Below are 27,447 nucleotides of genomic sequence, written 5' to 3' on the forward strand. Positions count from 1 at the left end.
ACCTGCATCATCTTCATCTGTGGACATGATGAGCTCATTATAATAACTTGGTCATTGTAGATATTCTAGTGTGCAAACTGATTTGGCTGGATTACGGAATATTTCTCAATAAGAATACTTGAGAAACCCTTGCTTGGTATATGAATGTAAATGTATATTTAAAATGTACATAGTTTCTCTGCACTTCAAAAAGGTGGTATTTGGGTACAGTAATGTGAAGTGTAAACAAAAAGTGTATATTTAAAAAGTGGCATTTATTGCCCATGTCTCGTTGCTCTGAGACAGTGGTGGGCCTTCTCCTTGAACTGCTTTGGCCTTTCTGGTGAGGTAGCAGGGAATACCAGTTTATTGACGCGGCAATGATGAAGGGATAGGGTGGTGGTCGACTGGGAGGTAATGGTGTTCCTACAACGTTACCACTCTTGTCCTTCTCAGTGTTATAGGTCGCAAGGGAGGGAGGTTCTCTCAAAGTAACCTTGGCGAGTTGATGCAGTGCTTCATGTAGATTGTACGTACTGCATCCACAATGCACTGGTGGTGGAAGGGGTGGATATTGAGTCCAGGGGTTCATTAAGTGAACTGCTCTGTCTTGGATGGTAATGATGAGCTTCTTCAGTGTTGTGGCTACTTTAACGATGTAATCCTCATCAAAAATGATTCCTTGGTGCTTGAGGGGTGATCACTGAGGTTGGTTTTTCTGACCTGAAAATATTTTGGTTATAAAACGATTGCTAACCTAAGGTTAGGAAAACCTGAAGCACAGTTTATAGGATTCAAGTTAATTCTGAAGAAACTAAATTGATTTTGCAGTGTATCTTCATGCCCATTCTCCCCACTCAAGTTTTATCAGGACAGTGTTTGGGATGTTGGGAGGAGGGGGAGAGAGAAGGAAGAATACCAAAATAGTATCTCCTATGTCAGTGACAGTGGATCATCAGTGGATGGTAAATTATTGATGTTGCGCTTGGGGTCATGCAAACTGATGGCCTATAAAGTACACTGTTAACAATAAGTAATGCTGTTGAATGCAGCTATGAGGAGAGAGTGGATAGGCGGGGGGTGTTTTCCTTGGAGCAGAGGAGACTGAGGGGAGACTTGATTGAGGTGCACAGAATTATGAGGGGTCCAGATAGAGTAGACAAGAATTACTTGTTTCCCAAGCAGAGAGTTCAAGAACTAGAGAACATAGATTTAAGCTGATTGGCAGAAGGATTGGAGGGGATATGAGGAAAAACTTTTTTATCCAGAGGGTGGTGGGTGTATGGAATTTGCTGCCCGCATTGGTGGTAGAGGCAGGGACCCTCAACTCCTTTTTTAAAAAAAAAAGTACCTGGACCTGCACCTAAAGTGCTATAAGCTGCAGGCAGGGCTACGGTCCGGGTGCTAGAAGGTGGGATTAGAATGGGCAACTGGTTGTTCTTCGAGCCAGTGCGGACACAATGGGCCGAATGGCCCCCTTCTGTGCTGTATCTTTTTTTATGGTTCTATAATGCAAGTTTCTCGACATTTTTGTGGAAGTAAGCTAGTAATATAGTCAGACTTAATTTTCATAATGAGAACATTAATATGGGAAACTAGTTTACTAAATTTCTGCTAATACCAAGTTAATTGGTTTTAGTTTCTAATATAACCTAAATCAAAAGCTTTGTTAACTTGTAAACAGGGCTGAACAGTTCATGGGTAAACTTGTAAACAGTGGTAAGTATTTGGTATGAAAGAAAGACAGTACATAAGCCTAATAAGTGAAATCTCCACTTGTGCAGTTAAGCAACCATTCTCAACAAATAGATAAGAGACAGCATCAAGCTTTTAAAAAAAAAAAGGCTTACACTATGGCAAGGAAAAGTGGAAATCCAGCAGACTGGTAGAGCTACAAAACCAAAAGGATACAAAGAATGTAATGAGGTGCAAAAAGGAATATGAAAAAAAGAGGTGCAAGGGAACCTAAAAATAAGTCAAGAGGAGAAAAATAAGTCAAGGATTTAATATGTAGTAAATGGAAAAAAGGTAATGAAGCAAAATAATAGGACTTAAGATAAACAAATCTCCAGGACCTGGTAGTTTTCACCCCTGGGTATTAACAGAAATAGGTGGGGAAATTGCAATTGTTAGTCATAATTTTCCAAAGTGCTCTAGATTTAAAAATTGTGTCTTTGGATTGGAAAACTACAAATGTCACTCCATTATTTAAGGAGGGAGGGAGAAACCAGGAAACTACAGACCTAACGTCAGTTGTGTGGAAGCTGCTGTAATCTATTGTTGGGGACAGAGTGACTGAGCACTTGGACAAGTATCAGCTGATCAGAGAGTCGGCATGGATTTGTGAATGGTGGGTCATGTCTCACTAATCTATTTGATTTTTTTTTGAGTATGTCACTGGCATGGATAGGAGAGTATCGATGAATGTTGTCTATATGTACTTCCAGGAAAGATTTGATATGGTTCTGCACAAGAGATTATGAAAGCACATGGAATTGGAGCTAACCTTATAACACGGGTTGGTAATTGGTTAGGAAGTAGGAGACAGTCGGGATAAAGGGAATGTTCTCTGATGTGATGTTATCAAGGGATCTGTACTGGGGCCTCAGTTTTTCACTCTTTAGATCAATGACTTAGTTGAATGAATAGCAAGTTGTATATCCAATTTAGCAGGTGACACGAAGTTAGGCGCAGTAAGTTGTGTGGATGGAAGCAGGAAGTTATAAGGGGACATGGATTAAGTGAGTGGGCAGAACTGTAGTAGACGGAGTTCAAGGTGGGGAAGTATGAGGTCATCCATTTTGGATCTGTGAAAGATAAATCGGAATACTTCATGGCGGTTGAGGAGCAAAGGGATTTAGATGTCCAGGTTTACAAATCACTAAAAGCTAGTGCAGAGCTACAAAAAGTAATCAAAAATGCTAATGAATTGTTGGCCTTTATGTCAAGGAAATTGGAATATAAAGGGGAGAAAGTTATACTTCAATTGTATAGAGCTTTGGTCAGACCCCATCTAGAGATTTGGGCATCACACTTTAGGAAGGATATATCGGCCTTGGAGGAGCTACAGCGCAGATTCACCAGAATGATACTGGGCCTTTGAGGGTAAAATTGAAGACAGGCTGCATTAACTTGGCTTGTATTTCTTGAGTTTAGTAGTTTGAGGGATGACTTAATTGATTGAGGTGTTTAAAATGATGAAGGGATTTGATAGGGTAGATAGAGAAACTGTTTCCTCTGGTGGCAGAATCCAGAACAAAGGGGCACAATCTTAAAAGTTAGTTAGGCCATTCAAGAATGAAATCAGGATGCACTTTTCAAGCACAAGGTAGTGGAAATCTGGAACTGTCCCCAAAATGCTGTGGATGCTGGGTCAATTGAAATTTTCAAGACCGATTTTTGATAGGTAAGGGTATCAAAGGATATGCAGGAATGTTGGGTAAATGTAGTTGAGGTACAGATCACCCACGATCTAATTGAATGGCAGAACAGGCTCGATGGGCTGAGTGGCCTACTCATGTTACCAAGCATATGTGTGCCATTTAGATAATGATTCAATGTCATTTGTGGTTAATTGCCACTTATGATTTTATTAAACCAGCATTACTTAGTTTTGAAGTTCCAATAAAAACTATGGGACTCCATACCTCGTTCAGTTTTTCATTACCCAAGCTGAATACTGTCGGAGGAATCACTTTATTTGCCCTGTCTTCTCTCTTTGACCTGCACTTTGGGTCTGTCTCCTTCACCGTGATTTCTATTTTTTTAATAAATCGACATAGCATCAGACTGAGTATGGTGCTGCAGTCTCTGTTAATACAACTTTTTTGTCATCTATTCTTGCTTCACGGTTGCCATTCTGTGTGCCTCTGCACTACTGACGTTTATGGAGCAATGTGAGTAGGGAGACATGGTTATAATAGCATTGCTGTGGGGTCGGATTGGGAAACCTGTACGTAAATACTTCAGTATAAACATGGAACACTGGTTGCTGGTCTTTGACTGATGAGAGCTGGAGAGCTTGTTTTCACTTGATAGAAATTGTATGGCATTCACAAAAATGTGTATAATTTTTCTTTCCGTTTACCCTGATTGGTAGCTAAGTTCTGAGTTTAAGATGATCACAAAATTTACTTGTAATCTTAGCAACTTTATGAACAGAAACTTATTTGTTTGAATGTGAAGTGTTAACTTTCTGTTCACAGTAAGATTAAGGCACTGGTCATGCTCATGTTCCTTGATGCGCTTTACCTGTGCCAATTTATAGGACTGATCCTATTGACAGTGGAGTGGAATAAAATGAGCCATGGTATTAGTTTCTGAATGTTGTCGGTTCACTGTGAACATCTCTCTTTAGCTGCAGCTGTATCTGTGCCAAAGAAAAAGAGGAAGATGAAGGACTTGAACAAGAAAGAAGCAGTTGGAGATCTATTAGATGCTTTCAAAGAGGTACTTGTTTTGCTTTATAAAGGGGATAAGAATGTTATAAATGCTAATTACAGTAGATTGTATAAGATACCTATTGGCAGGGCCATTTTAAAATTTGCAATAAAGTCCAAGATTCTGCATTTTTTTGCTGGAATTATGTTATTGAAGGTTTCATTTCTTTTCATGGAAACTGATATTTGGGATAAGTTGTTCGACAGGTTGCATGCTGCATCAAGATTTAAACCAAATGCTCACTTCTGAGTGATTTTGAAAAGACCTACAGATTAGTAAATGAGGCCTCAGCAACGTGGGCCTATGACCATTTGTACCATGCTTCCCTTTAACATAACCCGTGGCCTTCTAGACTCGATGCTTTGTGACTCCATAATCTCATTTCATAGCCTGCCAGGCTGTGGAATACTGACCAAGCAGGGATTTAGTTCTATTCCTCCTTCTTCCCTTGTACTTCAAGAGATTGCTGTTGGGTGGCAGAATTATTTTGGCTTTGATTCAGCAAGTGAAAAATACCTGTTGAAGTAGAGCTATTCTATAGGACTATTGTTCCATTTAGTGTATTTTATATACTATGAGAAGAGCAGATTTCCTAACAATCACTAAAATCCCAAGTTATATCCTTCCTGGTTAAGGTGAATTGCTGGTTATGAAGCCTCATTCTGGGGCATATCTCACTTTGTTCTTTCCCATCAGCAGATCATCTGCTTCTCATGCTAGAAAAGAAAAATCAAATTCCTAGTTGTTTTAATTTTCCATTAACAAATCACCCAGTCCAGATGGGATGAATCGTAGGTTGCTGAGGGAATGTGGGGTGGAGAGAGCAGAAGCTCTGACTACAATCTTTCAATCCTCCTTGGATATGGGAGTGGTGCCAGAGGATTGGAAATGCTACACCCCTGTTCCAAAAAGGGGAGAGGGATAAACCAGGTGACTACAGGCCAATCAGTCTAACCTCAGTGGTGGCAAAACTACTAGAGACCATTGTGAAAGTCAAAATTAATTCTCGCTTGGAGAAGCGTTGTTGAATAAGGGACAGCCAGCACTGATTTGTTGAAGGCAAATTGTGTCTGACTAATTTTGAGTTCTTTGATGAAGTCACAGAGAGGGTTGATGAAGGTAGTGCAGTAGATGTGTATATATGGACTTTCAAAAGACATTTGATAAAGTACTACATAACAGACTTATTTGGAAAATAGAAGCACATGGTATTAAAAGGACGGTGGTAACTTGGATACGTAATTGGCTAAGGGATAGGAGGCAGAGAGTAGTGTGAACAGATGTTTTTCTGACTGGAGAGAAGTATGCAGTGGTATTTCCCCCCCGGGATCAGTATTAGGACCATTGCTTTTCTTGTATAAAAATGACCTGGACTTAGGTATAGGGAGTACAATTTTGAAGTTTGCAGATGATACAAAACTTGGCAATGTAGTAAATAGTGAGGAGGATAATAGTAGACTTCAGGAGGACAGACACAGACTGGTGAAATGGGCAGATGTAATTTAATGCGGATAAGTGTGAAGTGATGCACTTTGGGATGAACAACATGGAGAGGCAGTATAATCTAAATGGTACTATTTCGAGTGGGGTGAGAGGGTAGAGCGACCTGGGGTGTGTATTCACAAAGCTTTGAAGGTGGCAGGGCAGGTTGACAAGGCGGTTAAGAAAGCATATGGGATATTTGACTTTGTAAATAGGGGCATTGAATACAAAAACAAGGAAGTCATGCTAAACCATTACAAATCACTTGATAGGTCTCAGCTGGAGTATTGTGTACAATTCTGGGCACCACACTTTAGGAAGGATGTCAGGGCCTTGGAGAGAGTCCAGAGGTGGTTTACCAGGCTGATACCAGGGATGAGTGACTGCAGTTTTGTGGAGAGATTGGAGTAGCTGGGATTGTTCGCTGAGCTGAGAAGGTTAAGGGGAGACCTAAGGTATTCAAAACTATATGGGGTTTTGATAGAGCAAGTAGGGAGAAACTGTTTCCTCTGGCAAGTGGGTCAGTAACCAGCGGCCATAGATTTAAAATAATTGGCAAAAGAACTAGAGGGGAAATGAATAGAAATTTTTTCACACTGAAGGTTAAGATCTGGAACGCACTACCTGAAAGGGTGATGGATGCAGATTCCGTAGGGACTTTCAAAAGGCAATTGGACATGTACGTGAAGAAGACGAATTTGTAGGAGAAAAAGCTGGGTGTGGGACTAAATTGGACAGCTCTTTCAAAGAGCAGGCACGACAGGCCAAATGGCAGCCTTGTGTGCTGTAAGATTCTATGATTTGCAGCAGAACAGTTTCAAATTATTTTCCAACAGGTTTCTGCTGTGTCACCTGAAAGTGTTTTTTGCACTAAAGGTTATTTTGCAGTTTTAGTCTGCAAGGTTCTCACTATTAGCATTTTGGGAAGCAGCCTTCTGTTGGCTACCTTGATCTGACTGACCCTGATCAGTTGCCATTGCAGTAGATGTGTGTCGCAAATCTTTAAGTGACATCTAATTTCAATTATTGTAAAGAATCTCCAGCATCGTGAAGGCCAGCCTAGTGCTTGGGGCATGTCTGTAGCAGGCACCATGCTACAGAGCAAATTTTATTTTTGGCCACTTTTCTAATTATTATCAATGTGTTCCATACGCAGCTACCAGATATTTAGAATCCTCTTTTGAGAGAGTGGAGTATCGTGATGTCCCTTTTTAAATGATGCCAGTGGTAATTCTAAGTTATCTGAAACTGTAAATTAGGAATTGCATACTCAAAATAAGTTATTTTTCCGCAGTCTCAAGTGAAAGAACCTGCAGCTGAGACTGACACTCAGCCTGGTGCTGTATCTGTCGAAGTGACTGAAACAATTGCCCCCACCCGTGATGAACCTGAGGAAACCTGGGAAGAGAAGGAAGATAAAATGGATGTGGAGAATATCAAGCCTGATGGAATTAAACTGTTAGATCAAAAATATCAATATAAAGAAGGTGAGCTAGTAGTATTTTAATAAAATAATAAATTCCAAAACTAAAACATGTGAGTTACAGAAAGTTGTGGGCTTGTAACCTAATCTTGGAGGGAAGAAAGTTTTTTTTTATATATATAGATTGCAAAACAGGCAGATCTTTTTTCCAGCAGTTGCATAATGGAATGGAGAATCATCTGAATGGAAATCTTTTCAGTTATCAAAAACTGGGAGACCTGAAAGTATTGGGCCTTTTTAATTGTATTGTGTAATTAACCAACATTCTTGCTTTTTCCCCATCCATGCTGTGTATGCATCATGATTTGATTATGAATTATAATGTGTTTCTAAGTATAAGAATTTTTAAATATAGGTCAAACTATATTTAACTCCATCAGAAGCTTTGTACTTTGGCCTTCAATTCCATCTCTCTTCCCAGCTGCTTGTTCAGGCTAAGTCCAATGGTGCACAACCTCCTGTTTGACCCTAATCTTAGCTTCAAACCCCATGTCCAGTGAATTACCAAAATAGCCAATTTCTACTTCTGCAATATTATTTGCCCCTGTTTCTGACTTTATTTGGAGTCCCATGCCAGCCTTAGTGCCTCCTTCACATTGAATTGATTATGAAACTGGAGCTTGGATTTTCTTTTATGATATAGTGGCTTTTTATGTAGTATTTAACCATTTTAGCTAAATGTACAGCAGTGCTATGAAGTATAAACCAGCAACAGCACTGATTGGGAATATTGGTGCAGGATTGGAGTTGGTTCCTGGCCGCCTACTTCATTGCCATCTGGAATTCAATGACTCAGTCCAGCATCTTGCAGTTTCAGGACAAGATGGCAGATGACATCTGTCAGATAGTACTGTCCAGATCCACAGTTCATGGCTATAAATTGAACAGGCAAGTGCAAACAGGTTCTAGGTTCATGTACATCCTTTCCCCTCACTATAGAGGTTGAGTTTTGGTAAGTGGTAATAATGGTTATTCTCTTGCTACCCTATTGGCTGTGGTGGACCTAGTTTATTCATTTTGGTTCTTGATATCAACTTAAGTCAGGATTGCTTACAGGAAGGGTCTGCAGATATTGAGACAACAGGATAGAACTTTGGTTCCAGTAGTTGAATATGGTGATACAGCCAGCTTTCAGGGAGGCCCCTTAGCCTTGTCTGTCAATTCTTCCCATTGGGCTGCAATATACTAGCAATCTTATTTTTAAATCACCATAAAGTAGAATATGTTTTCCACGCTGTGAGTCGTGTTGCCATCTGTCACCTGCCATTGTTGAGTGACTGTTGGAGAACAACTCAGTGTGGCTCAATGATAATGCTCCATGGCTCAGATTGTCTTGACATGGGGCTTGAATTTGGTTGCGAGTAATGTAAGAGCTGTTTGAAACTATGGGCTGCAAGGGATTTTAAGTTCTTCTGTCCTTCAAGACAGTTACTTGCCTTTTTTTTCTAAACTGAGATTTAGTAAAATCATTATGCTTGTGGTAGGTCCATCTTATTCTGGTAGGATGTAATACGGCAGTGGTCAATCTCCACTCTGTCCTGATGCCGTTCAGTTTTGATCGCGACACTTAAGTTTTACTCACTACCATGTCGCTTTCCACATAAAGGAATTTCGATAGTTAACATGCATATATCACTGGTATTATGTAGAGTCTGTGTTTGTTTCCTTTTGGGGATAAGACTAGGTAAACCCATTACACGCACACCAAGGTCCTGAGGATGAAAGTACAATTTTCTAATCTACTGTTATACATTACCCTTTATTTGAGACTCCTCCCTTTAAATTTTATTATTGCTATACCAGTCACTCCAGTTTCCCTAAAAACACGTGTAAAAATTCTGGAATAACTCCATATAATAAAAATTAAATTTGGCACCATAAATCAGTGCACCTAATTATGAACTGATGAAATTGAAGTCAGTCCCCAAAACACTAATTTAAAAATCCCAGAATTCCATGTAATGGAACCTTGGCACCATAAAACAGTGGCCAGCCCATTATTAAACTGCAATTGCTCCCTAGCAAAGCAAAACCTACCGGGAGCACAATGTACGAGGGGTGTGATTATTTTTTGGAGCAGTGTAATACTAGTTTGGCATATTTTCTATTCTACAAATGAAGAATGTTGGATTAGCTATTATAGCTGTGGTATTCCTCCTCCTGTAGAAGTTTGGCCTCCATGTGCAAAACTCCTTTCTAGCCTCCTCAGACTCTCTTTCTGATCTGGTGAGGCTTGCAGATTATTTATCGTTGCGTGCTTTTTTTTTTGTTGCTTTGGGATTCAGTTTTGCCTCCAGGACAAAGAACTAAGCAGGTACCTTGAAGTAAGGCCTTGTAAATTGCAGATTATTACCTGACTTTTGAGGAGGGGCCAGGGAGTTGGGGATGAATTTCTTAGTGTTCTGTGTGATTTTTCTCTGGAATGATTCCCATCTGTGTATGGAGGTTGTACAACCTCTACGGAAGTGGATGACCATATTAATGGAGATACGTAACATTACTTTGAAGTGGTATGAAGCTGAAATGCATTTTAAATTTAATGTTTCTAATTTGCCCCCATTAGAAAATTGGAAACCACTTAATCCTGAGGACAAGAAGAAATATGACCGTGAATTTCTCTTGGGGTTCCAGTTCATCTTTGCTAGCATGCAGAAACCTGAAGGCCTACCGGCGATTAGTGATGTTGTATTGGATAAGGTATGCAGTGCACTTCTTTATCAGGTAGTAGTTTTATTTGTAATTGTTGTAAAATAGCAATTCCATTGCTTTTGGTTCACTTAAATTTACATTACTGGAATAGACTTCAAATTAAAAATCCGTTATATTTTGCTTTCTAAAGTATCTGGGCCTAGAAGTCCCCGTGACATTTGTTGTTTTGCACCAGAGCATTGCAATGTGAGTAAATCTTGGGTTAATGGATGAGCAGAAGAAAACCACAGAACTTTAGTTTGAAATCTCTTCATCCATTCACGTGTACAGATAAATCAGTTGTCTAAAGAGTGATAAATACACCAATTATGATCCTTTTTTAGTTTTTATGTACAGCCACTTCAGTTGAAAGGCTTCATTCTTAACGACACTGTTGTTTTCTGTCCCATTGTGGGAAGCAACTATGCTTTACCTCACAAAGAAAAGACCTTTTTGTACTTTTTTTGCATTTGTGTTATTGAGTATTGCTGATTCTGGAAGCCATTAACTCCTAAATTCTATTTGAGGTAAGCTTATTGAGTTTTGTTTCTGTTGGCTTGGCCACAATCATGTGCACAATTTCTTCAGTGAAGTGGTGTTTAGATCTACCCCGGTCAGTAATGCTGGCATCCATTTTCAAGCTCTGCATTGTATGTTAGATCGTTCCCAGTGATGCGCCACACATGCCAGCATTGTCTCCAGGTATCAACATTTGTAGAAGTACCGAACGTGCTCCCCACTCAACAAAAAGTCTGTTTGGACTAAATTGCTAGAAAGCAATCTTGGTAAAGGCCTCTTTAGATGTAAAGAGGTACTGAGTTATGTTTTTTTTTTAAAAACACACTTTCAGGCCAGAAAGAAAATTATGTATTGGTAAGAACTACTCTCAAGAACAGTCCTGAAAGGTACATTGGCTAGGAAGCCTTCTGTATTAGCACAGATGTTAGTCCTCTGCAGTTGCATGTCCTTTTTTGATGTCACAAAACTGGTCAACACTGGGCTGGGACCCACTTTAGTACTATTAAGTACCAGGGTAAAGAAAGTGTTCAAAAAATTTCAAGGTGGATAGTGTGGTATAGGATGGTTTTGATGCAGCTGAAGCTAATTGATGGTCATTGGTATTTTGATCTTAATATATCAAACTATGTCTTCCAAATGCCAGTACCAAATGGTCTAACTTCACCCAGGAAAATATCCCATTGGTGCATTATCTCTACACAAATGCTCATGAAGTATTCCCATTATCTTTTTAAAGAATTGCTTTGGAATGATATGCCTCATCATGTGTGATGCCTGACCCCATGATCATATTGCTGTACAACATTATATCATGGAACTAAATGGTTATGGATAGCATTGGGGCATTTATACTACTCAGATCATCTTGGACAAATGGGATCTATTGTGTTCTTGGACTACTGGACTTTTTCCAAGAAGGATCTCTGGATGACAGTGATGTGCCAATGCACTGGATTCTGACTGAATTATTTTAAATATCGGCATTTTATGTTGCCTCATAATTGGAGTTCTGTTCCTCAGAGATTCCATCTTGGATTTGTTGGATTTATACATATGTTAATTTCTAGGGTTCCCACTCATACACATCAAAGCCCCATTTCCTCAGAAAAGGAATTCAAAAAGTTGGATAACTGGGGAAAACAGTTGTAACTTTTAAGGCATCTTTAAGTTGATGCAGCCATTCACTAAACCCATTTTATCAATAATTATCTCTTGGGCTACTCAAATAGGCAGAAAGCCAAGCTGCTGGAGCAATCTAATTGACATACCAGATATACCGTACAGGCTTGTCCTTTCTCATTCATTCAGCTTCCATGTAGAAATAAGGAATTAGTTGATCTTGCCCCCATCCCTTCTTGCTGTATGTTATATTTTTGAAGTAGGGTTTCAGTTTGAGAGGGTAAGGAAGCGAGTAAACTATTAACAAGAACAAAATTAAAATAAATCAATAACATGGTTCTAAACCACTCCAGGTCAGAAGGAGAATGAGCAGTAGACAGGAAAGGAGCTTTGTATGTGGAGGTTGAGCTTCTCAAAGAATGAGGAATACTCTATCTATGGTAAGTAATGTAACATTCCTCCACATTTTTTCAACCTCCACATCCAAATATACAAAAACTGATTGTGGTCCTTTGGCCTATATCTCCAGGCTAGTTTTGAATACTGTATTACCAAAGCATGATGATGCTTGGTGAAAACATGTAACTGCTCCATTCTCCAGGTCGTCACGTTTTTACATGATTTCTTGAGGAACCCTCCATGTTGGCCCAAAAAGTGGTCATTGCAAGTTAAATGACATCTATTTTTCTCTGGTAGGGAGTAACACCAGTTCACAAACCACCTCTAAGTCAAGGGTTTCAGTATAGCCCTGTTTCGTAAGGAGACAAGCTCTTTTTTGTCAAAAATTCTTTGTCCTATCTACATGTGTTTGAAGAAGGCATTTGCCAAGATCCCATGTAAAAGATTCTAGGCACATGGTATTAGTTTGATTTAATGTGTGTTTTGACTTTACAGGCCAACAAGACTCCACTTCGTCCACTTGACCCAAGCAGACTGATTGGAATGAATTGTGGGCCAGATTTCACACCTTCCTTTGCTAATCTAGGACGACAACCGGTTGGGAGAGGCCCAGTAAGTTGGACTTTGGAGCCTATAATCAAGTTGTTGTTAATAGCAATTGATATTTCAAGGTGGTGTCTTGCGAAGTTACACACCTAATATTTAACATTTGATTTCTTAAGCACTGGTGCCAAATTTGAATATCTTTGTATAACTGATCAAACTGAATTCTGCAGCAGTTTATTGGTACTCTGCTTTCATTGTCTTTAGCAATTAAAGGTTTAACCAAAAACTTGGGCTTTACAAGCATTTCCAGAAACCAAATTTACGTACATCTATTAATAGCTTAAAAGAATATGGCTAACTCTTGTGAACCTGTACTGTTTGGTTCTAAATGGCAAAATACTAACAGCTGGTGCAGTAAATTTACTTTCTTCCCCCTTCCCCATGTGAAGCCGTATATATTATTTGATGCCTAAAGTTGGTAAATTAAACCATAGTGGAGGTTATCAAAATACTGAAATTGCTATTACTAAAACCTAAATTGACAAAATAGTATGAAGAATGATAGTGTTACGTGAATGCTTGGGATGATGCCCCAAATGTATCTCATGACTTTGCTTTTGTCCATGTTCAGAAGCTTGGAGACATTGTCAGATTCTGCATTACTTTTCCATATCTAATGCAATAACACAACATATGTCAGTATCCTCACTGTCCTCCATTATTTGATAGTTTAAATCTACTCTTCTCCCTGCCTCACTATTCTTGCCTGTACACTATCTAATCACGGCAGCTCATACTGGTGTGTAGTCCCATGGATGCCAGCCGCCCTTTGATCTTTCACCCAGGCAGCCATTCATAATGTGTGAAAGCACCTACCAGCCAGGATTACAGGACAGTGTTTCCTTCCTGATCTCTGGGTGAGTTCCACCCCTTTTCTTCCTCCCCTCGCACCTACCTTACTGCAAAGTGGCTGGCTACCTGATTAGGAGTTGCATTTCCAAAACTAGATGCAAACTTGATATGTTACTGATGACCTGTGCCCGGTCTTCCTCTTTCGGGCTGAATGCTGAACAGGCGTTGGCAGGCAAGGCGAGATAAACCTATTCATATTCCTACACCCACCCTACCAAAAGTCAAATGTATTGGGAGGCCAGTCACCTCATTGTGAGCATTATTGCTTGTTTTAAATTGCTAGGCTTTAAGAGAGAAAAAATGTATAGCTGCAATTTTTGTTAGCATTGTATTCTGGAATGTTGTCTTAAATTTAGTATTGCCTATTTATTGTGTACAGTGACTTGAAATATGTATTTTGGTGCCAGAGTTAAGGTGGCATCTGTTTTCCTGAAAGACCAATCGCATGTATGCTCAATTGTTTTCAAGCCTTCAGGTGTGGGTCCGAGAAGATCTCAGCAAGGCCAGAGGAAAGAGCCACGCAAAATTATTGCAACTGTCTCGCTACATGATGACATACAACTTAAGAAGGCAGAACATGCCTGGAAACCTTCCGTAAAGAAACCGTCTGAGGAGGATGACCCAGAGATGATAAAAACACAGGTAACAATGGGCAGCTCTTTGGACCGTTTGACGATATTTCTACAGAAAGGATTTGGAAAATAGTCACTTAACTGTTAAGCGAAATGTATTCACGCAAAAAAGACACCAATGAAAAATGGTGAAAATGCTAATGAGCTAGGTATTGATGTTTTCCCCATAAACTAAGTCATCAATTCATTAGCTGATTTCAGCAATGGATAAACACCTCATTAATGCAGGCCCATTGGTCCCTTCCGGCTGTGAACTGTGATATAATAAAAGGCAGAGGCGCAGCCAGTCAGTGAGGTTTTTAAAACTGCTTCGAGGGCAAGCTTTGGCCAAGCTCAGAAGGAAAATGCAGGTGGTCAGTTTGGAATTAATTTGTTTGTAAGGTGACTCACTAATATGGGGAAGCATGACGTATTGGTTATTTTGTGTTATATGAAGGGTGAGTTCTACTAATTGAATCTGCTCATAACTGCTGCTATGTATGTTCACTTGTAAAATAAAGCAACTTAATTTGTATTTGGCCTTGTCTTACCAAGTATTTTCTGGGTCTGCCTTCAAAATAATTTAAGAAACACAGGTGAAAGACGTAAATGTCCAGTTCAGCTCAAAGGGGGATACTATTGTTACGGCCCTAAGTTATGTTATTATATGGTAAGGTATTGGGGAGTACGGCATGCCATTAAACTCATACAGCTTACAGGAGTGGCTAACGCCATTGTACTCCAGATAATATCTAAGGCAGGATCCTAAACTTTTAATAACACTTGACCGTTCTATAAGCCCACTGAATTTTGCTCTTTTGGTAATGCATATGAATTGTATTTGCATATTTTGAAAGTCAACATTTTGATTGGATCAGTTGCAAATGTTAGGTGAGAGCTCCTGCTAATTGGCCAATAGCCATAACTGAGCCTGTCACTTTTCCTGGAGTCTTGTGAAGGGGATGCAACTGTGCAATCAAAGGCACCATAACCAGGTCTGTTACCTTGGGTCTGGCCACAGACAGGTTGAGCTGATGGTGCACTTCAACCTTACTTAAATGGAGGGATTTCTTTCATGCTGGTTCCTCTCCTGTAGGCCTTGGGACGATTCCCTTTAAATCGCATTGTGACTTCCAAACAACTGCTCGTGTAAATCTTGTGCAAATGCAGTTCTGTTTTGCATCAAAGGAATATCGTCATATTTTGGAACTGTGACGTGCATGTAAATTAAAACCATACCACTGTAAATTGTAATGAACCTCAAACCAATCTTGCATAGGTGTCCTTGACTGTAGACTGAAAGCAGAAAAGAACTGAGTAGTACTTGTGTACAAAATACACTCCATCTCTCTACAGGAATCAAAGGTCGCTACAATATTTCTTATCTTTTAAGAGGTCTCCTTTGTTTTGTATGCTGGTTTGGTCCTTATGGGGGCCTACCATTTCACGGGTCTTTGCTTCTTTTAACTGCCTGCGGGCTGGTTTGGAACGACCTGTGTAGGTGAAACCACTGTTGGCTGGGTACTGCTGCATACTCAGCTAGCACTGGTCCTTAGCATGATCCAAAGCATTGGCTCCTATTGATGTCAATGGAACTGCTTTAGAATGCCCCTCAACACATTACCAGAGAGACTTTTTAATGGTGGTAGACCCACAATGACAGGTCTATGAACCAAACTATATGATACAAAACTAATTATCTCTTAAAAGATGGGAGATAATGTTGATTTCTATCAACAGCCGGAAGATTAGTTTGCACAGCAAGTTCTTTTGCAGGCGCTCCTTTTTTCTCCTCTATTACCTATTTGTCAAGTTGCTGGAGGGAGAAAAAACATGTGGGCTTACAAACATGTTTTAAAAATAGAATGGTTTGAATGTGTATACTTTGGATGAGACATTGGTTCTCACCTGCAATTTATCCAGTTTCTAAACTGCTGATTTTTAAAAACCAAATGGGCTTTATTAGGCCTCTTGGTTCAATATAATTTAGAATGACTTTTGAATTTATGGTGCAAATGTAAAGTTAGCAAGCATTTTACTCTTGATTGAGGCTGTGCCTCTTGAGTTTGCCTTGTAAGTTGAATAAAATTCAATATGCTTTACTGTGAGCAGATTTTTTTTTTGGCAAGGTCATTTTTATTTTCCCATTTGCTAGGTTTCTTTGTGTGATTTGCTCTGAAGCCTCTGCAGTGTGTTCCGAAGGTGTACTGGAGATAGGGATGAGTCCCCTCTCCTACCTCCCCCCTGTTCCACTTCCACAGTGGAGAAATGTCTGCCTTCTGCTGAGGTCAGGAACTTGCAAGAGTGGGATTTGTGAGCCTGTGTCTTACCATTTTAAAGTTTTTCTTGGAGTACAAATTGCTACTGAGGAAAAAATGAGCTTCACGATCATGAAGTTAATTACATTCTCTTCCCCCACCCCCTCAGCCACCAAACTGCTGTGATCAAGCAGTGTGAAGAATTGTTGCTTCCTTCCACAATGGGCAAGTAATAGACTGTAGTATAATGTTTGTAAGCTGAATAGTGCACTAATGCAGAAACTGGTTTTCACCAATGATTAGGTGTAATACTGATTCCTATTTGTGTGACTGCACACATTTTTATGCATGTATCAAAACAGTATTAATACTCTGCATCTTGGTGTTTTGTTACTTAGGAGCTGTTCCGAAAGGTACGGAGTATTTTGAACAAACTGACACCCCAGATGTTCCAGCAGTTGATGAAACAGGTGGCAGAATTGACAATTGACAATGAAGAGCGGTTAAAGGGAGTTATTGACCTGGTCTTTGAAAAAGCTATTTCTGAACCAAATTTCTCTGTTGCCTATGCCAACATGTGCCGCTGTCTTACAACAGTAAGTACCCTTTAATCCCTGTTGATATTTTGGAACGATTCCAGCAATAAATTGTAGTAATTTAAGGAATTTTGAAAGCACTGAAATAACATACTTGCTAGCTGAAACCTGAAGCTGACCCATTAAGTAATTGAAAAATATTAAACTGATGCTGCCGTTCTTCATTTGAGTTTCTTTTATTAGCTGTGAAGTGTATATCCTACCTGTGGTATTCGGACATCTTTGGACCATAGATTTGAGGATTTGAAAAATTGAATTGGACGTTATGGGTAGCAGTAGGTCCGAGCTGTTGAGCCTGCATTGAAATACAGAATGAGGCTGCTATGGGGCTAAGAACCCAAGTTATTGAGCTATATAGATCAGGGCTGTATAAATTTATAACTTATTTCTGTTGCTGAAATATGTCAATTATGCAACAGAACACCAAATAGATTTATATTTTAATACAACACAGATAGTAAGGTGATAGTGTATGTTATCGAGGATGTATGCATGTAAATTGTAAGAAGCAGACTAAACTGAATTGGGAGTTAAAAGCCATGGATATGTGATAGTACACAGTGTACTTCAGAATGTTGGTTCCCTACTCTTTTCCCTCGATGAGCATGTACCTACTTTTTAACAAGATAACTTATTGCTTCTGTACATTTAACAGCTGAAAGTTCCAATACCAGATAAGCCTGGAGCAACCGTAAATTTCCGGAAGTTGCTGTTAAACCGATGTCAGAAAGAGTTTGAAAAAGACAAAGATGATGATGCAGTAATAGACAAAAAACAGAAGGAAATTGATGCTGCTGCTATGGTAATTAACTTAATTTCTTACAAAATAATACAAGATGAATTTAGCTTTTTAGGGTAGAATTGAATGCATTTCAGATGCTTTCGTGTATATTTATTTTTGTTTTTATATTGCATCGTGTTTGCATGTTTCTCCCCATTTGTGGTAAATTTTAAATGTTAATCCATAAAGGTAGATTGAGGAAGTAGTCGCTTCTAATATTCAGTGAAATTATCCCGTCCTTTCCTCACGTTGATAGTTTTCAGAACCAGAACAATTTTAGTGAAACTGCTTATTCCAGTATATAGTTAAACAGCATAATGCAAACGTCATTCAAATTGGTGATGTATATAAAGTGATTTTGTTAGCTGTTTTTAAACTGAACTACAATATGGAGAAGTAGTAGGTGAAAATTGCTGTGCACCATCATTATGGTGCAAAGTATAGTTTGCTATTTAATAGGTTAGTGTGCAGTCTTTGTAAACGTTTGAACAAAAAAATATAATTAACAATAGGTTTGCTTTCAAGCATACATTCTATGGTTTATCTCTTCATGCTTGAAGAGATTATCGTCCCTGAATAATAGGTGATTATTGTGTGACCAATAAGCATATTCATTGAAACTTCTCAAGTTAACTGCCTAATGGGTTCCATTGATAGATTTTTCTCCCAGGGCAACCATGTTTTGAGTTCTCATGGAATTGATAAAATTCCTTTAAGGGAACAATAAATATGCAGCATCACATTGTCATGCTCGCTTTTAACGCTTGTACAGTTCTTTAGATATTCAGTCACTTTATTATAAATGTATTCAAAATATCTAGTTTTCTCTGTAAATGGTTAATTTGTGCTGTAAACTATGTAGCAGGAGACCGTTTCTACAAGCATTTACAGGAGTGTTGTCCAAACGTTCTACCTTGGATCACAAAGATACATTTGTATTAACTTTTAGATGGCTGTTGAGTTTCAAAGTAAAAAAACTAAGATGTGGAGAAAACTAAAAAACTAAAGCATTTATATAGCGCCTTTCATGACCACCTGCTGTCCCAAAGTGCTTTACAGTGAAGTACTTTTGAAGTGCAGTCACTGTTGTAACATAAGAAACGTGGCAACCAATTTGCACACAGCAAGCTCCCACAAACAGCAACAAGATAATGAAAAGATGTTCTGTTTTAATGTTTGAGGGATAAATATTGGCCAGAACACCAGGAGAACTCCCCACTCTTCAAAACAGTACTGTTTGATCTTTTGCGTCTATCTGAGAGGCAACGGTGCCTCGGTTTTGCGTTTCATCTGAAAGTCGGCACCTCCAACAGTACCGCCCTCCCTCGGCCTGGATTACGTGCTCAGATCTCCGGAGTGGGGCTTAAACCCACAGCCTTCTGACTAAGAGGCAAGAGTGCTACCACTGAGCTACAGCTAACACGGAGTATAATCCTACTTGTCAGGGATTTCACTGCAGGGCTATGCATATCTGAAATCACACTGGAATGCAACCACAATGGACTCATTCATGAGTTATCTATGTTTATAGCTTAAATAAAATCTTTCCAGCTTTGTAGGATGTGTTTTGGCATGCACTGTTGGTATTGGAAATGTGGATAATATATAATGCATGTATAAAAGTAGCATTGCAGGTCAACATGGCCAAACAAATAACAGGAATAGAATTGAAAAGCAGAGAAGTTATGTTAAACTTGTATAGTACCTTGGTTAGAGTACTGTGCACAATTCTGGTCTCCATATTACAGATAGGAGATAGAGGCATTGGAAAAGATGTGAAAATTATTTGCAAGAATGAGAGGTTATAACTATCAGGAAAGGCTGACTGAACAGGCTGCGGCTTTTTTCTCTGGGCAAAAAAGGTTGAGGGGTGACCTAATAGAGGTCTTTAAAATTCTGAAGAGGTTTGATAGGGTAGACGTAGAGAAGATGTTTCCGCTGTGGGAGTCCAAAACTAGGAGTCATAAATATGAGAGTCACTAATAAATCCAATAAGGAATTCGGAGAAACTTCTTTTCCCAGAGAGGTTAGAATGTGGAACTTGCTACCACAAGGTGTAGTTGAGGTGAATAGCATAGATGCATTTAAGTGGAAGCTCGATAAATACATGAAGGAGGAAGGCAGAGGAGGATACGCTGATAGGGTTAGGGTACAGACCAGTTGGCCGAATGGTCTATTTCTGTGCTGTAAATTCTATAAAAGAATAGAACTTGGTTCTGCTTCCATTGTTGTTTGTAGTTATTATTGATGATTGAAGGTTATCTTAAAGTTGTATCCTGTAGATTTAGTCAGCAAATCTTTCCTTCTATCCCCACTAAGAAGAATTTAAACTAAAATACTGCAGTATATGTTGATAGTTACTCTCTGAATAAGCAATACTTTACATTGGTACTGTCCACTGCGATGCACTAAGCCGTTACTTGACCTATGAAACTCCAAGTCATAATGTAGTGTTTTCATTTGAGCTAAATGTTGTCCTTTTCCACGTTGGTACCATCTCATATTACAACATATGCTATGTATGTTTCAGTTTCATATGCTTTTTTAATTAAATAAACTTAATTAGTGCAGACTATTTGGTGATGTCATTAAATACACTCACTGTTCGTTTCTTGCAAGACCATTCCTTTTTAAAGCACTGCAATTGTCTATTAAGTATTCAATCAGATCTAATGTTCTGTTAGTCATTTATGTAAAACAATGCTGTAGCAGAACTATTGATTACAAGATTTCTTCCCAACATAATAGAAATGTAAAATAGACACCCATCAATAGCAGTAAATCTTTGCTATAAAATCAATCTTTTTAGAATTGCTTCCTGTGTTGTGCACGTTGACATATTTGTGGAATCCAACTGGTTCTCTCTTGTCCCTCTGTTCGCTCTTTCCCTTCTCTTCCCCCCCAACCCCACTCAACGTGCTGACTCTTGCAGGGATATAGTTACATAGGCACTGACAATCATCCAGTATCTCACCTATGTAGCCATCGGTCATGTTGGAGAAATGTCTCCATCTTAAGTTACTGAATTTAAATGTTTGAGTTACAATTTTGAATTAAACCTGTAACATTTGAATTCTGTTCATTCCAGTCTGAGGAGAAAACCCGTCTCCAAGAAGAGCTAGAGGATGCCAGAGACAAAGCCAGGCGACGATCACTAGGCAATATCAAATTCATTGGCGAACTCTTCAAACTGAAAATGTTAACTGAGCCAATTATGCATGACTGTATAGTGAAGCTACTAAAGAATCATGATGAGGAATCACTTGAGTGCCTTTGTAGGCTATTAACTACAATAGGCAAAGACTTGGATTTTGAAAAAGCCAAAGTAAGTTTTCAAAAAAAACTTGCTAAAGTACTCTATACAACATTGATAGCTTGGTATTAATGTACTTGATTTTTCTTTGAAAAGTATAACATTCACTCTTTGTTTATAGCCTAGGATGGATCAATATTTTAACCAGATGGAAAAAATTATTAAAGAAAGGAAAACTTCGTCTCGGATTCGCTTTATGCTGCAGGATGTGATCGATGTTCGACAGGTGAGTTCAGTTGACTAAGATGGTAATTGACTTGTATCTGTGTAAATGTTGAATTATAAAAATGCCACAGAAACTGGCTCTGGGATTTTTTTGCCAACGTGTATATATGTAGCCAATTTGATATTTTTGGAAATGTAAACTTTCTTTGCAGATATTATTGGTAGTTTGAAAAAAGTTAAATGCTTGATTAAAAGTAACCAAATATTTAACAAAGCCCAGTGCTTAAATTACTCATTGCTAAAATGTCAACAACTGAAATTGATATCAAGGGATGTATCTAGTATATAGTGCTGTTTTTTTAATTCGTTCATGGGATATGGGAGTCGCTGGCAAGGCCAGCATTTATTGTCCATCCCCAATTGCCCTTGAGAAGATGGTGATGAGCCACTGCCTTGAACCGCTGCAGTCCGTGTGGTGAGGGTTCTCCCACAGTGCTGTTAGGTAGGGAGTTTCAGGATTTTGACCCAGTGACGATGAAGGAATGGCGATATATTTTCAAGTCGGGATGGTGTGTGACTTGGAGGGGAATGTGCAGGTGTGGGTGTTCCCATGTGCCTGCTGCCCTTGTCCTTCTAGGTAGTAGAGGTCGCGGGTTTGGGAGGTGCTGTCGAAGAAGTCTTGGCGAGTTGCTGCAGTGCATCCTGTAGATAGTGTACACTGCAGCCATGGTGTGCTGGTGGTGAAGGGAGTGAATGTTTAGGATGGTGGATGGGGTGCCAATCAAGCGGGCTGCTTTGTCCTGGATGGTGTCGAGCTTCTTGAATGTTGGAGCTGCACTCATCCAGGCAAGTGGAGAGTATTCCATCACACTCCTGACTTGTGTCTTGTAGATGGTGGAAAGGCTTTGGGGAGTCAGGAGGTGAGTCACTCGCCGCAGAATACCCAGCCTCTGATCTGCTCTTGTAGCTACAGTATTTATATGGCTGGTCCAGTTAAGTTTCTGGTCAATGGTGACCCCCAGGATGATGTTGATGGGGGATTTGGCAATGGTAATGCCATTGAATGTCAAGTGGAGGTGGTCATTGCCTGGCACTTGTCTGGCACGATTGTTACTTGCCACTTATCAGCCCAAGCCTGGATGTTGTCCAGGTCTTACTGCATGTGGGCACGGACTACTTCATGGGTTACAAATGGAAATGAATACTGCAATCATCAGCGAACATCCGTTTTTCTGACCTTATGATGGAGGGAAGGTCATTGATGAAGCAGCTGAAGATGGTTGGGCCAAGAACACTGCCCTGAGAAACTCCTGCAGCAATGTCCTGGGGCTGAGATGATTGGCCTCTAGCAACCACTACCATCTTCCTTTGTGCTAGGTATGACTCCAGCCACTGGAGAGTTTTCCCCCTGATTCCCATTGACTTCAATTTTACTAGGGCTCCTTGGTGCCACACTCTGTCAAATGCTGCCTTGTTGTCAAGGGCAGTCACTCTCACCTCACCTCTGGAATTCAGCTCTTTTGTCCATGTTTGGACCAAGGCTGTAATGAGGTCTGGAGCCGAGTGGTCCTGGCGGAACCCAAACTGAGCGTTGGTGAGCAGCCTATTAAAGCCAGAGCATAACTGTTAGCCTTTCGGCACTGGCTAATGTGTCACCCTTTTAATGTTCCTAATTCTGAGCTCTTGTGCAATACAGCTGAGAAAGTCATGGAACAACCGACAAAAATTTCAGTACAGTGATGTTCTTGACAAAATGTTAGCATTTAAGTCCGCACGTATTTTTCCATTCTGTATTGTCAGACATGATTTGGACTAAATTATAGACAGATATTTCAGGTGAGGGGGAAAATAAAGTTTTATTCTTGGAATAAAAAGATCAGAATGACTGTTGGAGATCTGAAATAAACCATATGTGTTAATTTCCAGAATAACTGGGTGCCTCGAAGAGGTGATCAGGGACCCAAGACATTGGAGCAGATTCACAGAGAAGCTCAGATAGAAGAACATCAACAGCAGTTAAAAGTACAGCAACAGCTTCTATCTAAACAAGACAAAAGGAGAGGTGCTGGAGGTAGCAGTGGTACTGGTGAGTTTAATGTTGGCATATAATCTTTCTGCACTCCTGTATATGTAGGCATTATTCTGGAACTGGAAACTTTATTCCATCAGTCTGGGCAAGCTTCAAACATCACTACTTTTATCACATTGGGGAAAAGTTACTGCATTTACATGACTACTACAATTAGTCATGTCCTGTTCTCTTGGCTTTTTTTATGTTGTGTTTTGAGAAATTTTAAAATAAAAAATACAAAGCTCGGTGGGAAAGTAAGCTGTGAGGAAGACACAAAGAATCTGCAAAGGGATATAGACAGGTTAAATGAGTGCGCAAGAAGTTGGCAGATGGAGTATAATGTGGGGAAGTGTGAGGTTATTCACTTTGGTAGGAAGAATAGAAAAACAGAATATTTTTTAAATGGTGAGAAACTATTAAATGTTGGTATTCAGAGGGATTTACGTGACCTTGTACACGAAGCACAAAGTTAACATGCAGGTACAGCAAGCAATTAGGAAGGCAAATGGTATGATGGCCTTTATTGCAAGGGGGTTGGAGTACAAGAGAAAGTCAGTCTTACTATTGTACAGGGCTTTGGCGAGACCTCACCTGGAGTACCGTGTACAGTTTTGGTCTCCTTATCTAAGGAAGGATATATTTGCCTTAGAGGGGATACAACAAAGGTTCATTAGAATGATTCCTGGGATGAGAGGGTTGTCCTATGAGGAGTGAGTAGAGTGGGCCTATACTTTCGAGTTCAGAAGGATGAGAGGTGATCTTATTGAAACATTTAAGATTGAGGGGGCTTGACAGGGTAGATGCTGGGAGGTTGTTTCCCCTGGCTGAAGAGTCTAGAACTAGGGGACATTTAAGACTGAGATGAGGAGGAATTTATTCACTCGGTTGTGAATCTTTGGAATTCTCTACCCCAGAGGTCTGTGGCTGCTGAGTTGTTGAGTATATTCAAAGCTGAGATGGATACATTTTTGGACTCCAGGGAAATCAAGGGATATGGGGATCGGGCAGGAAAATGGAGTTGAGGTCGAAGATCAGCCATGATCTGATTGAATGGTGGATCAGGCTCGAGGGGCTGTATGGCCTACTCCTGCTCCTATTTCTTGCATTCTACTTCGCTGTCTGAATTTTAAGAATCATCAACTGCTGATCCTAAAACATGTTTGTTTTTTTAATTTGATTGCCTTTTTACTGTGGACAGTTGCCCTCTCATTGACTTAGATGTTGACTTCTAGTTTGATCTGCACATCAGGGTGCTTCCCAGTGACCAACAACCATGTGAATGATGATTCATAGAATAGCCCAATCTGTGCTAAGCTCAACTGGGTCCATCATAAGTATAGACTCTGCTGGAAAGAAACTCCCTAAATTGTGTGGATTCCGTTGATAGGATAAACTTGGAGAAATTGTATGCAATGGTCCAGAACAGAATTTATTGATTTAGAAGGCCAGATGGATGATGTTGGAATCTTAGCAGTTCTCAACCTCCTCCAGTTTAAATCCTAAAAGTATGCAACTTTTGGGCAGCATTGCTGATGCTGGTAAACTCCAAACCAAGGGTGGAGATGCTGACTCCACCTGGGCCTCGAGTGTGATTTGACTTGGCGCTCACTTCAAATGTTTGTGCTTTTCAAATTCCAAAATGTTTGATCAAATGCTATTATCTGTAGGTGGCAGAGGAAGTCAAGGAACTGATGAAGCAGGATGGAATACTGTGCCAATTGCCAAAAGTAGCAGACCTATTGATACTAGTAGGCTAAGCAAGATTACTAAGGTGAGGGATTTTTCTCTCAAAGTTTAACCATGTATTTCATATATTAAATGTAAGTAATATGTATTCAGTTACTTGAATTTCCCCCAAAATTTTTTAAATAGCCTGGGGCCATGGATTTCAACAATCAAGTGCTGGCACCAGCAGGTCGACTTGGCGGCTGGGTTAAAGGAAGCAGCGGTGGATCTGGAAGCAAACCTAATGATGCAGGTAATTTCTCACAGGATACAACATTGTAAGTCGTCCTTGGCCAACATAGAAACAGATTCAACTGACTATTTCATTAATGGCTAAATTGTTGGCAGGTTCAGGGAACATCTGTCTCCTTGAATGACATTTTCAGATTGTACACTGTAGTCTTGTTAAAACCTCACTGATATTCCAGTAATAAAACTTCTTGACCATTAAGAATAGGTTTGTCACCAATATTAACCCTAATGTACTAAATTAAACATTTAAAAGGCAATTTTACAAAAGTGAAATTTAAACATTTCTTTCCTGCCACCTCTTTTTCATTCTGGTTTTGATTTTAATTTGTTTTAACATACTCTAACTTTTTTTCATAGAATCTTACAACTGTACAGTCCGCTCCCTGGAGTCTGGATTGCAGCTCTTCATCTTGCAGCACGGAAGGAGGCCATTCGGCTCTTCATGCCTGTGCCAGCTCTTTGAAAGAGCTATCCAATTAGTCCCACTCCCTGCTCTTTCCCCATAGCCCTGCATGTTTTTTCCTTTCAAAGTATTTATCCAATTCCCTTCTGAAAGTTACTAATTAATCTGCTTCCACTGCCGTTTCATGCTTCGCCTCATCTCACCTCTGGCTCTTTTTTGCCAATTATCTTAAATTATTTTTTAAAGTAAGTTTTAAAACTTTCAACTTGCCTCCTTACTCCCATAGTCGTTTTGGAGCTGAGAAATGTTGCATAGAATGTGTGCCATTCAGCCCAACTGGTCTATGCCGGTGTTTATTTTCCACACAAGTCTTCTGCATCCCTACTTCTAACCGTATCAACATGTCCTTCTATTCCTTTCTCCTTCGTGTGTTTGTCTAGCTTCCACCTAAATGCATCTATGCTATTCACCTGTTCTTTGTGATAGTGAGTTCCACATTCTAACCACTCCTGGGTAAAGAAGTTTCTCCTGAATTCCCTATTTGATTTATTAGTTATCTTATATTTATGGCCCCTTGTTTTGGTGTCTCCACAAGTGGAAAACGTCTTCTCTACATCTACCCTATCAAACCCATTCATAATCTTGGAAACCTCTAACAGGTCGCTGCCTCAGTCTTTTCTAAAGAAAAGAGCCAAAGCCTGTTTAATCTTCCTTGACAGGTATAATCTCTCAATTCTGGTACCATCCTTGTAAATCTTTTTTGCACCTTCTCCAGTCCCTCCATATCCTTTTTATAATAGAGGCCAGAACTGAGCCTTTTGAAAAGGAGTTCTCTGGCTGACACTTTGGTTAACACTAAGCTGTACAGACCAGACTGTCCCTGGTTTGCTACATGGTCTGTGCTAACCCAGGGCCCCAATAGTGGAAAGTGCTTGTAGATGTTGGGTGAGGACAAAAGGATGTGGCTGAAATGCCCCATAGTCAAATGTCCTGGTGATACTTGCACATTTACCACAACTTTCAAAGAGGGTGAGCAAATTGAGGAGTTTGCCATATTAACTTACTGCTTAGTTGTTTTTTCACTTTTTACATTTGTAGACCTATTACCAGTTATAGGTGTGGTAAACTGAATGCTGCACAATAAGCACCGTGACTTCTTAACTAGACTGTGGTGTAAAATTTTCAGAGGGCGGTGGATGATTTGAAGCCAGGAAGATTTGAAGATTTCTGTCACATTGTTTGGAACAGGAATAGGCCATTTAGCCCCTCGAGCCTGTTGTGCTATTCAGATGAATTATGGCTGATCTGTACCTCAATTCCATTTACCTGCCTTTGATGCATATCCCTTGAAACCCCTGCCTAATAAAAAAAATCTCAGTCTTGAAAATTTCAATTGCCTGTAGCCTTTTGTGGGAGAGAATTCCAAATTTCTATTACCCTTTGTATGAAAACCTGCTTCCTGATTTTACTCCTGAACGGCCTAGCAATTTTAAGGTTATGCCCCCTTGTTCTTGATTCCCCCACCAAAGGCAATAGCTTCTCTGTATCTACTCTGTCAAATCTTTGTAATTTTAAACACCTCAATTAGATCACCTCTCAGCCTTCTAAACTCCAGGAGATACAAGCCAAGTTATGCAACCTATCCTCATAAATTAACCCTTTAGGCCCTGGTATCGTTCTGGTGAATCTGAGCTATACCCCCGCC

General features: G+C 39.7%; 1 protein-coding gene across 10 annotated transcripts in view; it reads left to right on the plus strand.

Moving 5' to 3' along the window:
- The window catches only part of eif4g1a (eukaryotic translation initiation factor 4 gamma, 1a), a 104,050-nt gene that overhangs the window by 62,450 nt on the left and 14,153 nt on the right, over positions 1–27,447 (plus strand). For all 10 annotated transcript variants that reach the window (XM_067995231.1, XM_067995233.1, XM_067995235.1 and 7 more), the window contains 12 exons: positions 4,337–4,428; positions 7,196–7,388; positions 9,948–10,081; positions 12,605–12,721; positions 14,036–14,209; positions 16,835–17,032; positions 17,688–17,834; positions 20,902–21,138; positions 21,248–21,352; positions 23,218–23,377; positions 25,030–25,133; positions 25,235–25,340. In XM_067995231.1, the coding sequence (XP_067851332.1) occupies positions 4,337–4,428; positions 7,196–7,388; positions 9,948–10,081; positions 12,605–12,721; positions 14,036–14,209; positions 16,835–17,032; positions 17,688–17,834; positions 20,902–21,138; positions 21,248–21,352; positions 23,218–23,377; positions 25,030–25,133; positions 25,235–25,340 (1,767 nt within the window). The remainder of the gene's footprint in view (positions 1–4,336; positions 4,429–7,195; positions 7,389–9,947; positions 10,082–12,604; positions 12,722–14,035; positions 14,210–16,834; positions 17,033–17,687; positions 17,835–20,901; positions 21,139–21,247; positions 21,353–23,217; positions 23,378–25,029; positions 25,134–25,234; positions 25,341–27,447) is intronic.

Source organism: Heptranchias perlo, chromosome 13, assembly GCF_035084215.1.
Source record: "Heptranchias perlo isolate sHepPer1 chromosome 13, sHepPer1.hap1, whole genome shotgun sequence".
Taxonomy (NCBI): domain Eukaryota; kingdom Metazoa; phylum Chordata; class Chondrichthyes; order Hexanchiformes; family Hexanchidae; genus Heptranchias; species Heptranchias perlo.